At 28.6% G+C, this 23,415-nt stretch overlaps 2 protein-coding genes across 3 annotated transcripts; both read right to left on the bottom strand.

The window, feature by feature from the left end:
• Nucleotides 1-1,893: 1,893 nt before the first annotated feature.
• On the bottom strand, nucleotides 1,894-5,924 carry LOC132939496 (kelch-like protein 2). Of its 2 annotated transcripts, XM_061006688.1 has the most exons (9): nucleotides 5,775-5,924; nucleotides 5,466-5,703; nucleotides 4,670-4,753; nucleotides 4,371-4,605; nucleotides 4,137-4,312; nucleotides 3,977-4,073; nucleotides 3,738-3,894; nucleotides 2,631-2,719; nucleotides 1,894-2,564 (listed from the first exon to the last, which is right to left on the bottom strand). In XM_061006688.1, the coding sequence occupies exons 2-9, from the start codon at nucleotides 5,480-5,482 to the stop codon at nucleotides 2,460-2,462; spliced, it is 960 nt and encodes a 319-aa protein (XP_060862671.1). In that variant the 5' UTR covers nucleotides 5,483-5,703; nucleotides 5,775-5,924; the 3' UTR covers nucleotides 1,894-2,459. The 2 variants fall into 2 exon arrangements, with proteins under 2 accessions (XP_060862671.1, XP_060862670.1); XM_061006687.1 differs by having other exon boundaries at nucleotides 5,466-5,924.
• A 13,290-nt stretch (nucleotides 5,925-19,214) lies between these two features.
• Nucleotides 19,215-20,090, bottom strand: LOC132939849 (uncharacterized). Its single transcript, XM_061007248.1, has 4 exons — nucleotides 19,932-20,090; nucleotides 19,709-19,826; nucleotides 19,534-19,640; nucleotides 19,215-19,403 (listed from the first exon to the last, which is right to left on the bottom strand). The coding sequence occupies exons 1-4, from the start codon at nucleotides 19,983-19,985 to the stop codon at nucleotides 19,362-19,364; spliced, it is 321 nt and encodes a 106-aa protein (XP_060863231.1). The 5' UTR covers nucleotides 19,986-20,090; the 3' UTR covers nucleotides 19,215-19,361.
• Nucleotides 20,091-23,415: the final 3,325 nt, after the last annotated feature.

The following is a 23,415-nucleotide window of genomic DNA, read 5'->3' as shown; positions in this document are numbered from 1 at the left end:
AACACTATAATACTTCCAATTTTATAAATTATAAAACAAATTTTTTATTAATATAAATTTAAAAAAAAAAAATAATTATCAAACATTTCATATGCCTATAAATAGCTCAAAAAATAGCCCATATTTTGAAAATGTTATGGTGCATATATATGGTGTCATATTTCTATAGAAACTGCTAATATAAACATTCAGTGAAAAATTCATGTATCTACGGTAAATTTTTTAAGAGTTGCACCAAAAACCAAAATTGTGCGAAATTATTAAATCTATGTTAAATTGTACTAAGTATTCACGGCGGCATAAGTTTTTGGTAATTTTTTGAATCCAAAATACATTACATAATCACACATTTATAATTTATATTTATTCAAATAAATACTTCTAGCTACAGAAAATATTAATTTAAAATATATATATATTAAATCAATTTTCAGTTTTATTGACTGGAAATGGCTGGTATGGGTGCGCAATGTTTAAAAAAATATCATACAATATCAAAATACTTTTATAGCATTCCAAATACGTTATTCGGAATATTATATTTATCAAGTATTCGAATACATATTCGGAATACCATTTTTCGTAAGTATTCGAGTATTTATTCTAAATACTTTTCAAAACTATTTTACCCAAGACAGCCGACTGGTTCTTACCTGCGCAAAACAGTTTTTGCAATGTTTTACATTTGTAAGACGTAGACAACACATGCGGGTGTAGCGTCCTCAATGTGTTGCTCTAAAAATACCTTCAGATATCCCCTGTAGACTACATTTTATACACAATACGTCAGTACAACATATATATATATATAATAATAATATGAATAAAATGTTTAAATAATTCCCTCCCCCCTCGCAACCGTAAAAAATTCTAGATACTTAATACCTACTATGATTGCCTTATTCAATATTATATTGTATGAAGTCTAATCTAGTATATAGGTATTTGCAAGGCTGTGCAATTCAATGATTTTTTTAAACTCAGTTAAGTTAATATGCACCAATAACAAAAAGTTAAAAGTTAAAAGTTAATTATTAATTATAGGTTAACTCAGTTAAGTTAAAAGTTAATACACACTTTTTGTTAACTTTTTATTAAGTTACAAAAAAATTAATTTTTTAATACAAAGCTACCATACTTAATTTTTTTCCAACCCAAAACTAAATTATAGACTATAGTGTTTATACTTTATAGTTCATAGAGTATTTTCATATAAGTTAGATTCAAATGATATACATTTTTAACTTCAAACAATTCACGGTATAATATATTTTTTGACTTGTAAACAAAAAAGACTAAAAATAGTGAAATATAATAAAATAAATTAACCTAACTTACTTATTAAAATGAAAAATTAATTTGTTAATTAAAAAATAAATTTAGGAAGTTAACAATTACGCTAATGAAAAGCCAAAAGTAAGCAGTTAAGTTAAAAAGTTAAAATTAAATAAGCCTTTTAACTCGTTAATACCCAGCCTTTGGTATTTGAATATTTAAGTAGGAGATAATAATCATTTTTTTTTAATATTATTACATGCAGCATAAAATATAATAATACATTTTATAATAATATTTTTCTTTCATTACTTCCATCAGAAATTTGTATGTTTTTCTTCGGTACTCCATACTTTACCTACTTTGTATATAATAAGTACATCCGTATTTAAGTCTTAAATTTTAATATTACACCCGTGATTAACATAACATATATATTACAATTCATTTTTAATAATTTTTTTTTATTTATAAGCCGCCAGTATAGACTATGCATTTTTAATAATATTGATCAATATTCCTCTGAAGATCGACCAGTCGATCGCGATTGGATATAGTTAGAGACCCCTGATCTAAGTTGTTGATATTGGAAATTAAAATACAGTAGTATGCAGCCAATACATATCTCATTCTTTAATCAAATTTAATATAGTTGTTGACCTTAATTTATGACAAATATTTACCTAAGTTCTTGATTTTTGATAAACTATTAAAATATGCACTAAAAACATTGAGTAATTGATCAGAAGCGTTGTGAAATGTATTGTGTACTTACTAAGCATATAAATATGATAAAGTTAAGCGGAAAAAAATATGCAAATACATGAAAGTCTATGTTCTAGTTATCATTAACATATGGTAACAATAATATTATATAAATGTAATGAATTGATAGCTTAATTTTGTTTAAAATTATACAAAAAGGAGAACATTTGTAAATTAAAAATATAATGTTTAATCTAATTATCAGACTATTTTACGTTCACTTCATGGATGATGTTGACCTTATTTTATTTAAACGATACAACAATATTACATAGATATATAACATAATTGATAGAAAGAATAGGATATAATACAGGATTTATAACATTTTTAATTTTAAAATAATTAATCACCATAAAATATTTTCCAATTTTTTCCTCTATAGTTTGCAATGCCTTGTTATTGTGAAAACAGTTTTATCAGGGAATATTTTCAGTATCCAAATCGGAAGATGAATCATATTCATCCGTTTCATTTTCAGCAACATAACATGATAGACAAGGTAGACTACGAACCATAAAGCACTATAAAAATGATAATAACCGAATATATAAGACAAATAAATTTAGCATAAAACTTAAATTAATTACCCTTTGCGTGCGTCTTACAGGATCACGATTAGGTGTTTTATTATGTTTGTAAAACATATCTTTATGTAATTTTATAAGATATTCAAAACCTGGATATAATCATTTATAATATGTAAACATCATATTAAATTCTATGTTTTTACTTTTTAAAGTATACTTAGTCTAGACATAAATACTGAGAGTACTTGTAGTTGATGGAAATGTTAACTCTTAAATGTTGCAATACTGTAAATATGCTATAATTAGTATCACATACATAGCTCAATCACAGAAACTGGCATAGTATCCATAGTAACGCCTTTGTTCTGTTCCAAAAAAATGGGCATTAAGCTGTTCGTTCAAGAATTAATTGTAACCCGCTACTAAAGTAGAAAATCATTGCTAGAGAGATGAAAATCAACGCACGATCGATCCTTTGCATATTACTTAATTATTTAGGTGTGCGTGCATGTACAAGCCATCTGTTGACGGACCAATAAAAGGTAATTAGACACAGAATATCAAAAAAGCTGCTACGCTTGTACGAGCGAATAAAATGCTATGAGAAAGAGGTTAAAACTGGGACTTGCATTTATCAAAAAACTGTCTTAGACTCTTTAGTGAAGCCTCTTAATAATAAATTGTTTAAAGGAATCGATTGGGTATTCCAACAGGAATCGGCACCTGGCCATAAGGCAAAAACAACACAAGAGTGGCTTAAAAATAATGTTCTGAATTTCATTAAGGCATCTGATTGGCCCTCTGCAAGCCCGGACCTGAACCCGCTCGATTATGGGTTATGGAGCATTTTAGAGGAGAGTGTAAAAAACGTTTGTTTGGATTACTTAAACGAAGTATTGTGAAGGCAGGAGTAGAAATTCCGTTGGAGACCATTCGTACATACCTATATTGAACAGTAGCTGGAACGTTTACGTTGTTATATTGAAAATGAAGGGGGGACATTTTGAATAATTTATATATGATTCGAATTGTAATTAGTTATACTATTCAAATATATTTATAGAATTTTTGTTTGATATTTGTTGTACTTGAGTATTATACTTTTGAAGTACTGACAGTATTTATGTCTTGACTAAGTAGTTAAGAGTAAGTGATCATCCAACTCACATATACGATTGGAAGTAATAAGAGGTTCTTCTTGGAGTAATCTATACACATACATATAATTTATAAGTGGCACTCTAACTAATGTAATTAATTCTGGTAAAAAACGTTTTCGGTTTATTTCATCATGTTTCACCCATAATAGAATAGCATTATATACCTATTAATATAGAATTTGTATATAGAATTATATATCATATACCATATATGAATTGAATTATTTATATGACTTTGATACAAACATTTTCTTCTTCTCCAGGATTTAATTCATTGTTATCAATTAACTGCTTAAGTTGTTTAATATCTAAAGTTAAAAATGCAGCACATCTGAATACTTTACTGTAAAATAATTAAGCATCAGACAATTTCACTTCTTTAATATAAAAAATATATATCATTTACTCAAAATTTTTTATAGCCCATTGAAAACATACAATAGGCAAATTGACCATCATTCTTGAATCAGCTATTGTTTTAATTTTCAACCAATTTTCACCGTTTATTGATCTCAGAAGGAATTCAATACATAAATCTTGAACACCAAATAGTTGTAAGATATCAGCTCCTTTCAGTATTCTCTTTAAAAATAAAAGATGCAATAAAATTATGAATCCTTAAAAATATAAAAATTATTACTTCAACACTTTCTTCGTGGATTTGAATCAATGTACCCGTATAAATATAATCGATCAAAGCATGTAAAATATCGCTATCAATAACTAGTATGTGAATACACTTTTGATCATTATCTTTAGATTTTTCACTCAACATTTTTTCAAAATACATACAATTACTCATTAGAACATATTTGTGAACATGTATGATATCTCCATCTACTGTCTTTATAGTGAAATCACACAATGTAGCGTTTCTAAATAAAAACAAATAATAATAATACATTCTATTAAAATTTAAATACATTTATAGTATCTAACTTGCGTAATTCGTTTAGTTTTTTATATGACAACTCTTGACGTTGCTGTTTCATCAGATTTATTGAGTAAAATTTACTCGGCTGTCTAAAAAATAGAAGCAATTTAATAACAATATTTAACGTATGCTTAATAATAATATGTTTTAGTATTTTAGATAGCTAAAAAGTAGAGTGCCTATGTAGAAGTGATAAACATTATATTTAGTGGTTTTATATTGTTTTATTGGTGTACACAATTTTAATATAATATTTTTTAAACAGGTACTTGAAAAGTTAAAAAAATTATAAATTAATTATCATTATTTAGAGATATATTGGTTGCATGAAAAATTTATTAATTTAATGAACCAATCATGGGTCATTAAATCATATTTAAGGAACCATTAGCTCAGTATTGATTCATTAAATTTTTAATGATTGTCCATGTAGCCCGGCAATAGGACAATATGTAAAGAATATAAACAAGTATTTAATAGACATATTTTATTTATATAGGTACTATAATAATACTATAGAGCTTATTTGTACTATTAAGATAACAAGGTACCTGTTATTAATGGCATCTAGAAATTCGCTAAACTTGACCGGTTTACAATTATCCCACATTATCCCGCACCGGGATAAAGAACCATGTTAATGATAATGGTCCAAACATCCCGGTGCATTATTTTTCCCACCGGTTTAGTCTAGCAAATTTCTAGTATTGATTACTTTTTTTTTTATTATATTATAATATGATTTGATTACCTACATATACCTATGTAAGACTATATATAAACGATGTTCATAAAAATTACCTCCATATTAAATTCATTATTGATGAGTCGGTATTTTAACGTAACTAATTTCAATGAATTGCTATATCTCCCAAACTCTTGAGTGACTGTACACCAGATTCAGTACACAAATAGGTACACTGAAATCCTATTGTAGCCCAGCTCGCTCGTAGATCGTGGAATAATAATCGGCTACTATTTGACATCAAACCTAAACTATTCTAATTATGTATCATGATTTTGAAGATCTATAATATGACTATATCGTCACATAAACAATTATTATATTAAATGCACTGCGCGTAAAAGAGTTAGGTACGTTGTACGTACTTTCGACTATTTAGAATTATAACGAGTACCGACTGAAGATCATATCAATCATCTAATAATTAATAATTATTATACTACCTATAGGTATACGTAAAATTTCAATTTGCAATTTCAGTGATGGATTTGAATTTTGGTGAGCCTTACGTCCATATTGACCTACTATAATAAATTATACGTCATTATACGAGTATACGATCGAAAGACCGATTAACGATTTCAATGATACGACGTCTGATAAAATGATAACTGATAACGTGAGTGTGACCAGCAAAGACGGTGTATTTAAATTTATAAATACACCTTGGTGACCAGATTAGTTCTAATAAAATATTATTAGTTTAAGGTCCCCCACACACTGCAGCGGTGGCGGTAGCGGTGGCGGTGAATTGATGCAGGACACATTTCACCGCTCACCGCGGCGGTAAAACCAAAACGATAGAATTTAACGCCACCGCTGCAGTGTGTGGGGACCTTTACGGAGGGGAACCCGTACGGCCGTACCACCCACAATGGTCTATCTCATAGATCATATCTATATATTATTTAAGGTCTAAATTAAATCCAAGGATAAAAAGATCTTTTTACCGTGCTTAATTCGTGGTTCTACCTAGATCCTGCGACAATAAGTGAATCCGAGTACGTCAACTGGATCCCTTTGGAAAATTAGAACGTCATAGACATATTTTAGATCCCATACTAATTAGTAATTACCAACTATAATCTCACTCGTCATTTTACGAAAGCGTAGTAGTGCCAACTAAAAAAAAATTTTATTGTAATTTCAACTTTTAATTTCCACATTTCGACTTTTAATTTCGAAATTTCGAAATTTCTATAAGCAGATTAATTTTTTCATAACTTTTGAGCATAGTCTGGCAAATCGGTCGCGTGCTCTGCCTCGATGTTTTTTTTTAGTCTTTTAATTCTACTATTCTCTTACCAGTCTTACCTTTGTCCTCTGTAATCGGTAACAGGCAAGTGGCAACAGCATAATGGACTTAAATAATTTGATAGAAAATTATTTTCACATGATTTTTAGTTACAATGAAATAATAACACATTTGTCAAGCAATGGGGTAGATATAAGTCTTCGTACATTCAAACAAAAATTGAAGCAACTTGGTTTGTACAAACGCATCAATTATACGCCTATGAATATAGTGAGAGAGTATCTAGAAAATTATATTCTGGGTTCAAATCAACTGCATGGTTATAAGTGGATGCAACGAAAATGCATCGGTGTTGGATTAGTTGTGAAACAAGAAACTGTTAGGACTCTTTTAAAAATGATTGATCTCGAAAGTGTAGAAATTAGAAGTCGGAAGAGATTAAGGAGATGATAGTATTATAATCCAGGCCCAAATTATACATGGCATACAGATTGCTACGACAAACTTAAACCCTATGGAATTTCTATAAGTGGTTGCATCGATGGATTCTCTAGATTAATACTTTGGCTGGAAGCGGCACCTTCTTATAGTGATCCCAGAGATATAGGAAGTTTTTATTTAAATACGGTATAGGCATTAAGAGGATGTCCTATTACTTTAAGATTTGATAAAGGTACTGAAAACCGACACATTGAGTAATTTCAACAGTTTTTACAAAGGAATAATACCTACTTCTCGTCCCCACTAATTTTTTATATGGAACCACTCCTTCGAATCAGCGAATTGAATCCTGGTGGAGTATTTTAAGGAAACATTTCACTCAATTCTGAATGGACGTATTTTGTCAATTAAAAGATGATGGACTATTTAGTGGAACATTTCTTGATAATAACCTGATCAGATTTTATTTTTTAAACATTATTAAGCTAATTAATTAGTGTTATTTTATCTATTTATATTTAATTATTGACAGGTGTTATTTTCACGTCCTGCCCACTGATAGATTGAATTATGATAAGAAAAAAATATTGATAAATAATTTAAAACCGCGTATATTTGAATTATTGATATTATATAATATAATTAGGAAGTATAATATTAATACGTATTATCAATATTTAATTAAGATAAAAAATAATGATATACAGCTTAATAATTACATTATCTTTCTATATTTTTAATACAGGTAATTTTTTTAAACTTTTATTAAATTTAGGTAAAGACAATACTGTTATTAGTGTTCCTAAAACAGAAAACTTAAAATAAACTTACTCCCTCTTAAAAAACTTCCGGCAGATATAAGGCAATATGAAATATTATGTTGGTTTTTATATGACACTGTTGCTAAATCTACTGTATATGAAAATAAAACTAAAAGGTTTCAAATGCAGTTTTAGATAAGCCAATAGCAATGGAAGATAAAGTGTTATTTTATTGAAGAAAGTTGGCTTGCTATCCAGCAATAGTCATTCAAATGAAAACAAAATCACCTACTTGGATCTGTTCCTTGTGTTAAAATGATGCTGCAACTAAATAAATTTGTTGTAATCGATGTTTACAATGGTCCCACTTTATTTGTGTTAATGTAAACCATAATTTAAAAAAATACTGGTTTTGCAATTTTTGCAAAAATAATTAGTTTATTTTGTCATGAACTCATGACTAACATAACTTTTAATTATTATTTATGTTATACCACAAATTATGACGTTTTATACTATATATATATTACATAAACTTACAACAGTTAAAACATAAATATAAATATATTCATCAGATAAATATACGAAGTTATTAAGTAATTTTTTCGTAAAAAAACAAAGATAGTGTTTCATTGCACTATTGCTGAATTGCATAAACAATTTATTAAACTTTATTAAATACACTAACATTTAATTGACCAGTCAAAGGGCCACTAAATCTTGTTTAAGGGCCATTAGCTCACTATTGATTCAATAAATGTTTTGTGCTACCCGGCATTAAGAGCATTAATTAATTTATTATTGTTTAATTATTAGGTACCTGTTTTCAAATATAACTCAGCCACGGATAAGTCACAAGGTAAAATATTTCGTTGGAAGTCAAGTAAATCAGTTTTAAATTGTTCAATTTGTCCATATTTTGATGATTTACCATTAGGAAAAAATAATATTATGGCTAAATCAATTATGTCTGACTTTACAAAATTTGTATTCCTTGTACCTCCACCATATCTAGTTTTGGCCTAAAATATATATACATATAATTAGTAAAAAATATATTAAACCATTGATAAAAAACAGTCTCATAAAATAATAACTTTAGGTATAAAACTTATTTAAAGAATTAAGTTTAGGATAAATTATAGATATAATTATTTGTATGATTCTTAATATGAAACGGTTTCTCTATCTTCTTGTTATCGATTGTATACAATTTGTTTGCTTATTAACAGTGTAGTAAAAATAATTTTAATAAGTATTTTAGTAGTGTTTAAAATACTAATGAAATTAACTGCATAAATGATTTAATTGTTATGTATTCAAAATTTAAATATGACTCAAATACTTATAAACAATTTAAGAATAATTTGTAACTTTTTTTTTTGCCAAAATATAATAAATTGTAAAATCACATAGTTTTAATTTTAGTTTCCATCATAGTTTTTTTTATTCAAACTCTTTCAAGATCATGAATATAATTAATACATTTTATTTTTTTTATAATGTACCTACATTCAAAAGTGTCTACATAATTTAGAAATAAATAGGTACACTAACATTTTTATCATAATATGTTATTTTATTTGTGGATTTTATCAAATATTTGTATATTAAAAAAAAAATAAAGAATATCACAAAATAAATCATAATTAATCAGATAGGTATATTAGGTTTAGGTACTTTGTAAATACCCACATTTTTCTGTTTATACATACTTATTTGAATTTCTTATACTTTGAAATATTTTTTTATTTCCTATAAAAATATGTAATTTTTTTTGGTTTTAATAAATATTTATGGATATCCAATCGACCAAACATGTCAATGATTTAAAATTAAATTGTAATGTTACTATCCCTTTGACAGATTCTATAGAAAATCTGTTTCTTTGGCTAGTTATTCAAAATAATATTGTGAAATTTTGAGTATTCTGAATAGCTGGTAATTTTATTATTCGATTTAAAAAAAGTACACATTTTAGTTGAAGAATTTTGTGAAAAGTATGTGCAATGTGCAAATACTTTTTAATTAGGTAGTTAATATTATATATATTAAAATTATTTTGATACTGCTCAGACGAGGAGTCAGTGGGAGCCTATGAGTGCTCAGGCACCATCTGTTGTCTAATACACCAATAAATAAATTAATATTATAATTACATAGTCTAAAAATCTAAAATAGAAAGGTAAAACCATCTTTTGTATTTGAGCAGTCCCCGTTAAAATTGTTTGGATCTATGCCTAATACAGCTATTTAAATTTATTCCGTTATTTGAAATTTGAATTATTATAATATATACAAACCTTTGATTTGGACAATCAATGGAAGACTCAAAAATGGCATCATCATTTTTTTTTTACTTTGGATATTAATTTATCGAATAAAGCAGATTTTCTTTTAGAGACATTAGTCTGTTTAGCAAAATTTATCAATGCTAAGCAATCTCCATATTGCGGCAAAATAGAGCATAAAAATGCATCATCTGTATATATGCATTTTATAACATTTACATCAATATGAAATACAATATTAATATTATAGTTGTTAATAAAATATGAGTATCTAAATTTTAACCCCCCCCCCCCTCCCTTCAGATGTCTTGGGATGCCCATGAGAGAAGTAGCAGCTGAATTCCAACAAGTACCTACTGTATCTTTATTCTGATTCTCTAACTTGTAATAGTTTACACTAACCATAAAAAAATAAAAACTTATACCAATGTACATCTAAATTTTCGAAAAAATTTTCCTCTTAGTCAAAAGTAGTAGTTGCCATTTAAAAAAAAAAAATATTGAAATTGAATAAAAATATACCAAGTTACAAATTGTTACTTTTTTGGTTTTCTTAAAACTAATGTGATAGCGTAAGCAAAATACACAAACCAATAATTATTATCTATCATTGACCTGAAGAAAATCCAAAAGACTATCTGTAACTTTAAACTTGGTCAATTTTACTACATTTCAATGACTTTTTTTTCGGAACTGACCATTAAGAAATGGCTTTAAAATTAATGTCATCCAAATATAAATAGGAATTTGTGGAAGGATTAATAAAAAAAAGAACCACATTTCAAAATATTGATTTGCTTATAGGGTGGTACAGGACTTTTGGACATAATGTACTTGCATTGTGCATATCAGATTTGAAAATAGTGCAAAATGGTATCAAGTTCCCACCGTACAATATTTAGTCCTAGAGACATTGAAGAGAGGTTATTTTGTGATTTTAAATGTTCATTATTTGATCCCAGTGATCTCTGTAAGATATTCCTGGGTATGCTAACGCCCAGTTGAGTGATATTATAATTGAACATCACTAGTCCATCAAACATTCACCATCTGTAGTACATCTATAAAATTACCTATAAGCAACATTCAACTGTGTGAATGAAATGAAAAGCAATAATAACGACCTACGCTGGCGTCGATTGCGATAGCTGTGGACCGATATAGTGTACAAACCACGTGGCTTTTAAAAGAAACGAACTATATGTGAAAATGTCTAAAAGTCGAAAAACAGCGTAAAAAGCGTAACATTTTTCGAAAATGTTTAAAAACCGACCGCCGTCGCCGCGATGAAGGTACGCGATTGGTCGCGCTATAGGGAATCGACGGGATTGGGCCAGCGGACTGGGGAAACGGAGCGGTGTTTAATTTTTTCCACCATGAGATCCTCCATGAATTCCCTATATATCAGCTGTTTTTCTTGTGATTTTATAGTATTAGACTAGTTCTAAGTGAAACTCTGTGAGAGTTGGACTCGCTGAGAGTGGGTACCAATTTTGGAGACAATGTCGTTGGAATTATAAAAGTCGCAAAGGCTGTAAGACGAAAGTTTACAGTGATAAGGATTAGTGATATGGATTGGAGATAAGGCATGGCGTTTTGGCGGGAATATTTAAAAGTTTGAGCGTCTAGCAAGCCGTCACGAACGTTGTAAAATTTAAATGGATAGGCTGGATACGATCTCCAGGATCATCTCCCGTTTCTCCGCTGCTTTGGTTGTTAAAATTGTTAAAAAGTGTAGAGTCGATAGGTTTATTTGATTGTCTAGCTATCAGTCATAAAATCACATAAGTAGGCAATCCGACTGCGTCGGATATATTGTGCCTATTTATTATAATTCATAAAAAAAATAACATATAGATACATAATATTATATTAACCAATAAAATACATATAAACATGTACCTGTAATGTATATATAATTATATCAAAAAAAAAAAACCTACATGTTTAAGTGTTAAGCAAGTCAGTCATCACCGTCTAAGACGAAATCAAAATGAGCAATCCGCCTACGGCGGATTGAATGGTAGGTATGTGCCGTCGCATGTCCGGTACTTTTTCTTATGTAAAAAGTGTAAAGTCGAAAACCGTGTTGGAGTGTCTAGAAAATCAGTCATATCAAGTCAAAATCTATAAACTTTAAAGTTTGTCAGCTAGGTAGACTATCCGACTTGGTCGGATAGCGAACAATGTGCTGCAGAAAATAAGTCTAGTATGTCTAGCTGCTATAAGTGAAGAGAAAAAATAGTTTTTTCCAAAAACCCAATCACACAACATTCGAAATAACTTACAAAAAATAAAACAAATTAGTATGATATAATAACAATGACAATTTAAAGAAAATAATATGTGTTAAATTCCTAATAATTTAAATAACATATAGGTACATAATATATAATATACAGTCATATAATGTAAAATTAACATGTATATTATTATATTATTTATGAAATATAACGTGAAAAAAAATGCTAAATAGTTAATTTACGGGCGGCCGTGCCTTAGAATACGGTACAGTCGGTAGCCGCCCGAAGAGAGCTACGACGGTTTACTACCCCGGACCTACCTAACATCCTATGTTTGAGGAACCCACGCCTAACCTATCGAGCCACAGTTTGTGATGCAAATTACTGTCAAAACTTCAACAGTTAAGCTGTGTGTCTACGGACTGACGTAAACCAATATATTCGATATACATCGATGATCGATGTAATCGTATATAATTCTATGTATCATATGTATCTACACACTGTTTAAACTTTAATTGTATTTTATTCACTTATCTGACCGTTATTATTATTATTACATTATTATGTATGCTTGAACAATACATTTATTTGTGTTTAATAATACATTTAATTGTGTTTACGTTAAGCAATATACCAGCTACGTTATTAAGGACCAAACAATATGTCTACAATCACAACACGCAATATTTATTGAATAAAAAACAAAACAAAAAAAAACTGTATATATTAATATTGTGCACTTGTGCGTTGAACGAAGATCGACTGACATTTTGTGAACGCGAATTTTTAAGTGTACAAACTGCATATCCACAGGGTTCAAAAGAAATAAACTTAACAAATCGAGCACAAACGGCATCGAAACGAAACGAATCGAGAAACACGAAAAAAGCAATAATAACGACCTACGCTGATGCCTATGGACCGATATCGCGTACAAACCACTCGGCTTTTGAAACAAACGAACTATATGTAAAATGAGAAAATGTCTAAAATGCGAAAAAAACAGCGTAAAAAGCGTAACATATTTCGAAAATGTTTTAAAACCAAACGCCGCCGCGGCGAAGGTACGCGATTGGTCGCGCTATAGGGAATCGACGTGATTGGTCCACCGTCGGGGGAAACGGAGCGGTGTTTAATTTTTTCCACCATGAGATCATCCATGAATTCCCTATAGAACAGCTGTTTTTCTTGTGATTTTATAGTATTAGATGGCTGAAATATGCATACGGTCATTTTTTTAACTATTGTAAAATGTACAGTGATGACATTGTTAAAAAATAAAATTAATTGATTTCTTTAATATTATTATGTTATCATTTTATCAATTTATAATATTATTATTATTATAATACAATTATACAAGACTGTTAAAACTTCAACATATTACATACTCATTCTAGAAGTTTTTGTGAAAATCAACATTCCAATTGTCTACAATTATGAACAGGTTAAAATAATTTTTATATTTAATACACGTACCTAACTATTCTTTTTTGTAATCTTTTATATTATAATCTATAATATTAATTTTATTCTTGACCTAGTGAAGGAAAAAAAGAACAAGCAAAAGGGCTGTTGGATAAATTGATCATTTGATCAATTTTAAGTCTGACCATAGAGAGTTCAATCTGCTAGAATACTTAGTGGGAAGACCTTACCAAAGAAACTGAATGAACTTGGTAACTTCAAAACTGCAGACCAGTGGAAAAAAGTAGGCAAACATAACCATTTTATTCACAAACGTATTATAAATTATATTTCTGGACGTACAAATTGTTGACATAATAACAAGTGTTGACTGTTTGTTGATACAAAGCTATTATAGGTATATATAGATATATGTTTTATATAATATAGATGTGGCGAAAAGCTTGTGCTCGAAAAAAAAACCAGATTTAAAAAAGTATCTTGGTCAGACTGGAAATAAAACTACTAGAGTGCCTCCAGAATCAAGTGAAAGGTAGAAATTAATAATTTCTGGTAAAGGAACGTCAGAAGGTATCGGTATAGCTGTAGCTGGATTTGGGCAGGCTACATTCAACCCAAATATCAATGACTACCAATTTGAATGTATCGGACTTGAGATAAAAAAAAATATATTATTAATTAATTATAAACTATTTTTATAACAAATATGAATTATTAAATGCCAAAAATATTTTGCAGGATCACAACAAATTAATATATACTGTAACTGAAGTAAAGGATTTAAGTGAAACTATTATTAATGCAGAAGAGGTATTTTAATTCTACAAAATGTACCCAAGTTAGTAAGTACATATTATTAGTAATTTTTTTTAATTTTAGGATCTTAATGTCATTAATGGTTTAAAAAGGTAAAAATTTTAGTTAAAATTATTGTTTTAAGAAAATGTGTTGTATCTTCCATGTTATAGGATATTATGTTGTGCATAATCAATCAAGGTATACCTAGGTCAAATCCAGAAAACGTTTCTTGAATTTTGTTTCCAAAAAATGAGGAACTAAAAACTAAACTAATGAGAGCTATACCTTGCTCCAACTTAAAAGTCACTCCTTATACGTAGTTTGTGAAAAGCATTTTAGAGTGGAGTAAATTATCAGGATTTGAGAGTCAGGTACTGGTATTACAAACATTTTGGTATGTATTATGTATAAATAATGTTTTTAATATTTAGTTGTTGCAATAGTATCAATAATAATATTATGCAACATTTAGTAGATACCTACCTAATTGAATTGTTCTTTCAGATAAACCTGAAACGTCTTAAGTAGACTAGTGAAGTCTCCTTCTATATTCCCAGGGCTTCAATACCTGTCCAAGCCCACCAAGAACAGAAAATCCCACACAAAAAGGAGTGCTATACAGTTCAATAGAACAGGTAATAGCAACTTTACCATTTTGTAGCTCATAATATTTGAGATTTTACTATTAGAAAAATACTGCTCCTACCTAATCCTCTGTACCATAAAGTACTCCTGGTTTGATGCTTTGCGGCTACAACTATGTACCTCATATTAGGTCTGGGAGCTATCCGACGAGACACCCTACAACCCATGATGAATCATGACTTGCATATTGTCTCCTGTACTAGTCCATATTCATATAAACCATACTCCATTAGCGTATTCTACTAACTATTTATTTGAATACTTATATTTTATTTCATATAATAATTTATTATCTATTATGTTTGTTGTCGGTCAATGAATCTAGGTAACATGTAAAATGTATAAAAACATATTTGATTTAGAACAATTTGGTAACAAATTCCTTGTTAAAAATTAATTTAAAATATTAATAGTATTTTACAACAGCTTAATAATTTTTATCTGTGTATTGGGGGCCCATTATGACATTATAACACCAACAACCAATATCCTAGTATTCATTACATTACAGCAAGTGTAGGACTGAATGGACGTTGGCAACATGAACAGTGACCATATCTGTTTGATTATAAAGTACCACAAACACAAAGCTGTTTGCATGAAAACATATAAAAAGAAAACAGATGTCAGAAGGTAAAAAATGTATTTGGCTTTTGTCGCTTTATAAGAAGAAGCAACTTAACACTGTTAGAAAGGATAAATAATAAATAAAAAAAAATGTATTAAGGTCCAAATTAATATTACAGAGAAAACTAAGTACTAGAAAAGATGATTGAAGGGTGCCGGTTTTTCCAATTTTCCGAAATTCCATAAAATTTGAAAATTATATTCTATATTTTAGTTACTACCTTAATTATAATACTTTTTCATTAATCTACAGCTCGATACCTACTTTTTTAGGGGGAAGGGCAAGCATGACCGCAGGATAGAATCTTACCAGGGGCAAGATAAAAATTACTTAAAATATAATATACTCACTAATTAGATAATAGTAGAATCAAATTAATAGTAATATTTAATAATAAAATAATAATATTTAGATGTTTAATAATTTGACTTAAACGATATTCTTATATTTATTAAAGTTTGAAGGTACATTTAAACATAATAAATCATTAAATAAAAATTGAACTCTTCTTGGTTGCATACAAAATAACTGAATAACATCAATTATAACCTTTATTTTTTCTTTTTTAACAATGTCTTTATGAATATACAATAGAGCTAATTCATTTAATCCATCTTCTGAGATTGAATTCTTTGGTCCCGTGTAAAAAGGGCTTAAGTGATTCATAATGAGACCAACTAATTGATTCATTTTCAGGAGATACCTTAAATTTAATTGTAGAAGTAATTAACTACTGAATACTATAGTGAGTTATTGTACATGTGTTTTAAACCTACTCTTAATGTTTTTTATTGTATAATTTATTTCGTACTGTTTTTAGCAAATGTGGAGCATCTGAAAAAAATAGATTCTACGTTTCCTATTCATTGGGTGTATAATACTATTTTTAAGATTATCTTTTATTCCATTTATACCAAATAATTTCTACAATTTTCTATTGGAAGAACTGGTTCAGGAACAATACTATCTATCATAACACCAACATTTTCAAGCAATGATATTGCCTTTATAACTAATTGTGTGAGTACAATACCTGAAAAACATAGTAATATACATATTATTAAGTTAATATAATTATGTTTTAGTTATCATTCACTGGTCCTTTTGAACAAAATACTGCAATAAGCTGAGTTATGTTTTACCCAAGAATTTGAAATATCATTACAAGCTCGTGATCTGCCTTTTCACCTGTGTTCAAAGAAGGGTCATCATTACCAAAATTTTCTAATCCAGAATAAGTTAGTGTCTTTGAGTTGACACTAATACTCTGACGTAAGAAAATTTCATCAAATAAGATCATTCCGTGTTTATCATTTTCATTTAGTAAAGATATCTTTTTTTTAAATATCTTGAAAAAGTTGTCATCAACACCACAGTTTGTATTTGTCATTGATAAATATCTTCGAATAGTCCGAGACGACAGTAATGGCAATATAACCTGGTTTCTTAAAAAATTGTAAGTTGAAGATGACCTATATAAATAAATTGATGATAATCATTATTAACTATCATAATAAAATTTATAATAATAATATAGTGAAAATCTTACCTAATATGAAACAATATACATAAAAGTAGCCAATTTTCAGAGTATCTTTAGTTTACTGGTTTAACTTTGCTGGTATTAAGCATTACTTTAATCAATATTTGTTGAGGTTCACTTAATTTATTATTGTCACATATCTTTTTTAACGAATCATCACATAAATGCTTCATTTTATTTTCTAAATAAGATAATGTACAATTCATTTTCTCAATTTTGTTTTTTAATCTAATAACATATTTTGTATTATCCAAATATTGTAAAGATATTTTTTGTAATTCTATATTTTATTTCTTACCTGTAGTTAAATTTTTGTGTTATGTGCTTATTTCTTTATAATGTGTGTAGAGTCTTAAGTCTATTTGGTGTGAGTGTTGGCACAATATTTTTTTACCGTTTGTCATTTTACTCCTTTGATTATACACCCTAAATATTTGTACAATTTTTTCACACCATAACCATCTTTTTGGTATAGCATTTTGCAGTATTAATGAACAATTTTTGTGTCTCCAAATATTATTTAGCCCTTTAATTGCATGTTTAGCTGATATGCCTTATAAAAATATAAAAATATCATTAATGCATTTATTAATTAATCATGAACTAAGAATCTTCTTAATTCATGCTATAAATATAAGTATTTCTTAGTACAGACCTAAATTAAACCTACTTTTCTTTTACAGAAAAAATCTAGACATAGCCACTGAATCAATTCTATTGCTTAAACAGAACGCAACCGGGAAACCAGTTCCAAATTCATCAGCTACGAGTAATGTTGTAAGCTGAAAGTCATGGCTGGTAGTTCATGGGTGCTGTCAACGCAAATTCTGTCAGTTGCATATTTTGACAAAACATCTATTTGATATGGTGTCATTATTACAATCATAAAATCGTCTTTCAATAGTGGACCTTCTTTTTCACATCCTTGCATTTTTTAAATTCTGTACATTCTGTGTTTTATTTTTTAAAATTATGTCATACGAATATAATACATTAAACTGGATTTTTTGTAATGATATTCACATTATTATACAGTTCTGTAATATAAATAATCATATATATTTGTAAATAATATTAAAGTACAATAAGCTTTCAATACCTTCGTTTTACTTATTAAATATTAAGTAAAGAGTTAAGTTAAGAGTAACAGATTTATTATGTTTTATTTGTATTATGTCCTGTAAACATAGGCACAAATTGACTAAATTTTTTGGGGGGACCGAAGCATCCCTCCCCATTGCCATATTGCTTAGTACCACAGAATATAAAAATTAATACTAATTACTAGATTTTGAACAGAGGGGGGGACTAAGTCCCCCAAGCCCACTCCCCCTATTTGCTCCAATGCCTGTAAACATTATTAAAATAATAATAATAAATAAATATAATATTGTAATATTTCTCGCCTCCACCTCAAGTAGGTAACATATAAGTGTATATATATACTTAAAAAGGTACTTAATGATAATAATTAATAAATATATACTGTAATATTTCTCAACACCACCAGTTATCCACTCTTAACCGTGATTTATGATTACGATTTAGGAGTATGACATTGACATTGACAATATTGACATAGTGCTTATAGTTCATATTTCATTAAATCATAACATAAAAATATGTACATTGTACAATATTAGTTTTACTATTTACTAATACCTATGATGTAAGTATGTCACATTGTGACTTAATTATAAATGTCTGAAGTTTTGCCAGTTGCAATCAGTTGTTCATCGATGTCCATTTAATAAAATAAAAACAGTGAATGAGTTAAACACATTTTATTAGTTAGTATCAAATATTTGTTAATAAAACATTATCATATACTATATAATAAACATTTAACATAGGTAATACATTACAATGAAATGTTACATGATATCATGCTGCAGATAATTGTAGTAGTAGAGTGGTCAATTTGTCCCAGCGCTCTTTGACACCTTCTGGAATCTATTCTGAGAATTAATGAATAATTATGTTACAAATCACCGAACAAGACATTCACATCAATGTTATCATGTGCATTCAATAATAACAGTAGGTATAACGTATGATTTATGTAAAATAGTAATAATAATAATTTACTTCATTCTTCCGTCCCCGAGTTTCCTCTAAGAATTGTTGGTAAGTATAGTCGTTTAACATGTCTGTTGCCCCATGCGTACTGGCAGTTTGCTCACACCTCTCTAACGCTGTAAAAAAAACATAAAATTAAATAACGAAGACAAACGTTTGGGTACCACAGAGGTTATAACCTAACCTGATTCGGCTCCGATAACTACTTTGTCAGTGGACTTCTTTCCTGAATCGCTTCTTTGTTTGTCGGCCACTGGAGGCGAAGCCGTCGCAGTCTTCTCTTTCATCGCCTGCGTTTGTTCCTGTAATATAATTGAAACGTCATCTTATTAATTAATATCTATTATAATTCATTATTATTATGTCGACATCGACCCGAGTCGAGACATAAAACACACGTATCTTACCGAAAGGACGAGATTGTCAAAATTAATGTTGGCAAGTGATTCCTCGTGATCCATATTGCCGTCGAGGTTCGTTTTTAACTCTCGTAAACCGTGTCCAAGATAGAAAACACTCAAATGGCGAATGTTCAATGCTTATAAAAAATATAACCAACAAATCGTGTGACAATAATAACTGATAAGGAAATAATATTATCAACACGAACCACGCACAAGATATCACACTCACAGATAATATCTCGGCTACCCAGCAAAACCTCGTAAGTCACTTTTATCAAATTGATCAGGAGAAGCGAAAAACTGTGACACGTATTATTATTTGACAATTATAAACTATTATAACTTTATTTACTCCTTTTATGATTACTCCACATTGGTGAAAGACAAAAAAATCAACATTTTAATATAATTGTGAAAATAATTTGACTTACGAGTTTTTGATTTTTAAAAAAACTAGACTTACGAGTTTTTGTAATTTATTAAATGTACTTAGGAGGTTTTGATTTTAAGTAAATTTGACTTACGAGTTTTTGATTTAACTTTAAAATCCTTTTATTTATAATAACCATAGAAATATCATAAAAACAATGTTGATTTAATTATTTAAACATGAACTAATTAAAAATGATTTAACTATCAAAACATGAGCAAATAAAAAAAAGTTGATTTAACTATTAAAACGTCATGAACAAAACACCTAACAGGTTGTACCTTCAATTACAGCAAGTGAATCATCAATATTAACCATTTTATCACTATACATTTCTACATTAGGATCAGTATCAACTTCTAACGCCATATCAAATACATCAATTTGAGTATTACAGTTTTCATTATTTACAATATCAGTCTCCAGATCTAATGAGTTATATTAATAAATGTATACAATATTATGAGTGAAATAAAATGTAATAACATAAAAAAAACACCTAACATGTTGTACCTTCAATTACAGCAAGTGAATCATCAATATTAACCATTTTATCACTATACATTTCTACATTAGGATCAGTATCAACTTCTAACGCCATATCAAATACATCAATTTGAGTATTACAGTTTTCATTATTTACAATATCAGTCTCCAGATCTAATGAGTTATATTAATAAATGTATACAATATTATGAGTGAAATAAAATGTAATAACATAAAAAAAACACCTAACATGTTGTACCTTCAATTACAGCAAGTGAATCATCAATATTAACCATTTTATCACTATACATTCCTACATTAGGATCAGTATCAACTTCTAACGCCATATCAAATACATCAATTTGAGTATTACAGTTTTCATTATTTACAATATCAGTCTCCAGATCTAATGAGTTATATTAATAAATGTATACAATATTATGAGTAAAATAAAATGTAATTACATAAAAAAAAACACCTAACAAGTTTATCATCAATGTTATTTACATCATCTCTAACAAAATCAATTACAGAATTCTGAGCACTAGTATCAGAATCTTCAGAATCACTAAAAGTGTTTAAAAGTGATTGAATTTCACTGTCTGGTAACATTTTGAATACAATAATGTATTATAAATATTTCAAACGTTTAAAATAATATAATAACTCATAAGTCGTAACCGTAGATATGTAAATAATGTATGCCATTAATGATTTATCATAATAGTACCTATAAGTACCCAGTCGGCTGATTTCAGATTTACAAGGTTTTGTTATTGATACTGTTGTTACGAGTTTTTGTTTTTGTGTATTATCTTATGAAAATAGCGGGAAAAACAATGATATTATGATATCAAAACGTGCGGAAATGTACAGTGCATCCAATAAAAGAAAAAAAAATTTAGTTTACAGTTTGGTCTAGTATTAATAGTATTATTAATAATATTGGAGTAGTTTGATTTACATTCGTAGTTGTATATAATTGGAGAACTTGTATTCGTAGCATTCGACATTCAGATCAATATGTTCGGAACGTTTTTTTATCGTGGCAATGGATTATCGTAACTGAAGTAGCAACCAGTTATGTACCTCATGGCGGGCCAATAGGACTGCGGAGTGGCGGTGTCTAAACATTTTAAGACTGTTCCTCTACTACCCACCAAACAAGTCGATACCAGTCCAGTGTGATCACAGATATATATATATAATAACTAGATACCCGACTTCATATACAACAACATTATTAAATTATGATGCCCGACGCCATTTGTGACTTTGGCAATGTTTACAAATTATAATTGTTTTGATTGGCTATGGCCTTGTTTGATATGAAATGTTGTTGTTTATTATCATATTACCTATCTAACGATTAGTAAATATTGCTAAAGTTGCAAATGGCTGCCAGCGTCATTGATAAGAAGAAGTCGGGTATCTAGTTATCATCACGGACTAAGATATTATAATGGACTGGAATGACAAGGTGGGTGGGTGACAAGACGAGCGTCTCGGGAGCAAAATTGCGCCACCAATCAGAATCGTTCACATTTGTTATCACTATTTGTGGAAATCACGTTTCTTATCATAGATGATAAATAATAATATATATATATATGAAAAAATAGAATATAATAGTTACAGTAAAATTTAAATATGTCATCATTAAATAAATAGGTACATTAAAATATTTGTCAAACCTAAAGTCCTAAAATATAAAAATAAATCATAGTAAAAAAAAAGCAAGTGGATATTAAAATATATTACTGGTAAGTATGATCGTAGGAAGTATGTATGTTTTTTACTTCTCCCAATACCAACCCTTCCTTCAGAGATTTCCTTTCGTTACATTCTATTCTACCACTGAGTAATTCAATTTTTCTTTTTTTGGCCACAAATCGTTTCTGTTTATCGATGTTCTTGTTTTCAGGTTCCTTATTTTCTTCTATTTCGAATTATTTTCGATTATCTTTCGTTTTCCTTGCAATATTTGAAGTAAGGAACTGCTATGTTTATTCATTTCTGCAATTTCTTTCTCGGTCACTTCACTTTTACCTGCAATAAGGGATGATAATATTCCTATTCCAGCTTCTAATTGATTTTTTATTTGAAACAACTGTTCATATTCTTTATTTTTATTTGTTTTAACTATTGATTTTTCTAAAAAGTTTATTTCTGCAGCAGGAATTAGAATTTCTTTTTTTGTTGTTTCACACAAATTATTTTGATTATTCAATAAAGAAAAAATAGCGCAGGCATGAATATGCTTGCCTATATTTAATTTAATTATGTAATCACTACATTCACAAGTATAATTATGAATGCATATATTACACCTGCGAAAAACCAAGCGACAGTCTTCAGTGTTACACACATCTGTAGAATAGATTACTTCATATGTTATGTTTGCTTCTTTAGCAGATATCTCCCATCGATTATCCCCAATTACTTTAATAGTTTCAGGATTTATTGTACTCCAATATTATGGCTCTTAATTATATTTTCTTCTTTATCAGTATATTTATTTTTTACCAATTTAATGAATCTCTCAAAAATCTTGTTTCTAGTGAATTTCAT

Source organism: Metopolophium dirhodum, chromosome 2, assembly GCF_019925205.1.
Source record: "Metopolophium dirhodum isolate CAU chromosome 2, ASM1992520v1, whole genome shotgun sequence".
Taxonomy (NCBI): Eukaryota; Metazoa; Arthropoda; class Insecta; order Hemiptera; family Aphididae; genus Metopolophium; species Metopolophium dirhodum.
This window is presented reverse-complemented; position numbering and strand designations above follow the sequence as displayed.

Coding starts and splice junctions, on each gene's coding strand:
- LOC132939496 (XM_061006687.1), bottom strand. Junction 4,313..4,370: donor TCCACGAAGAAAGTGTTGAA/GTAATAATTTTT, acceptor TTATTTTTAAAG/AGAATACTGAAAGGAGCTGA. Junction 4,074..4,136: donor TGGGCTATAAAAAATTTTGA/GTAAATGATATA, acceptor ATTATTTTACAG/TAAAGTATTCAGATGTGCTG.
- LOC132939849 (XM_061007248.1), bottom strand. CDS start 19,985: ATGGATCACGAGGAATCACTTGCCAACATTAATTTTGACAATCTCGTC. Junction 19,827..19,931: donor TTGACAATCTCGTCCTTTCG/GTAAGATACGTG, acceptor ATTATATTACAG/GAACAAACGCAGGCGATGAA. Junction 19,404..19,533: donor CTCGGGGACGGAAGAATGAA/GTAAATTATTAT, acceptor ATTAATTCTCAG/AATAGATTCCAGAAGGTGTC.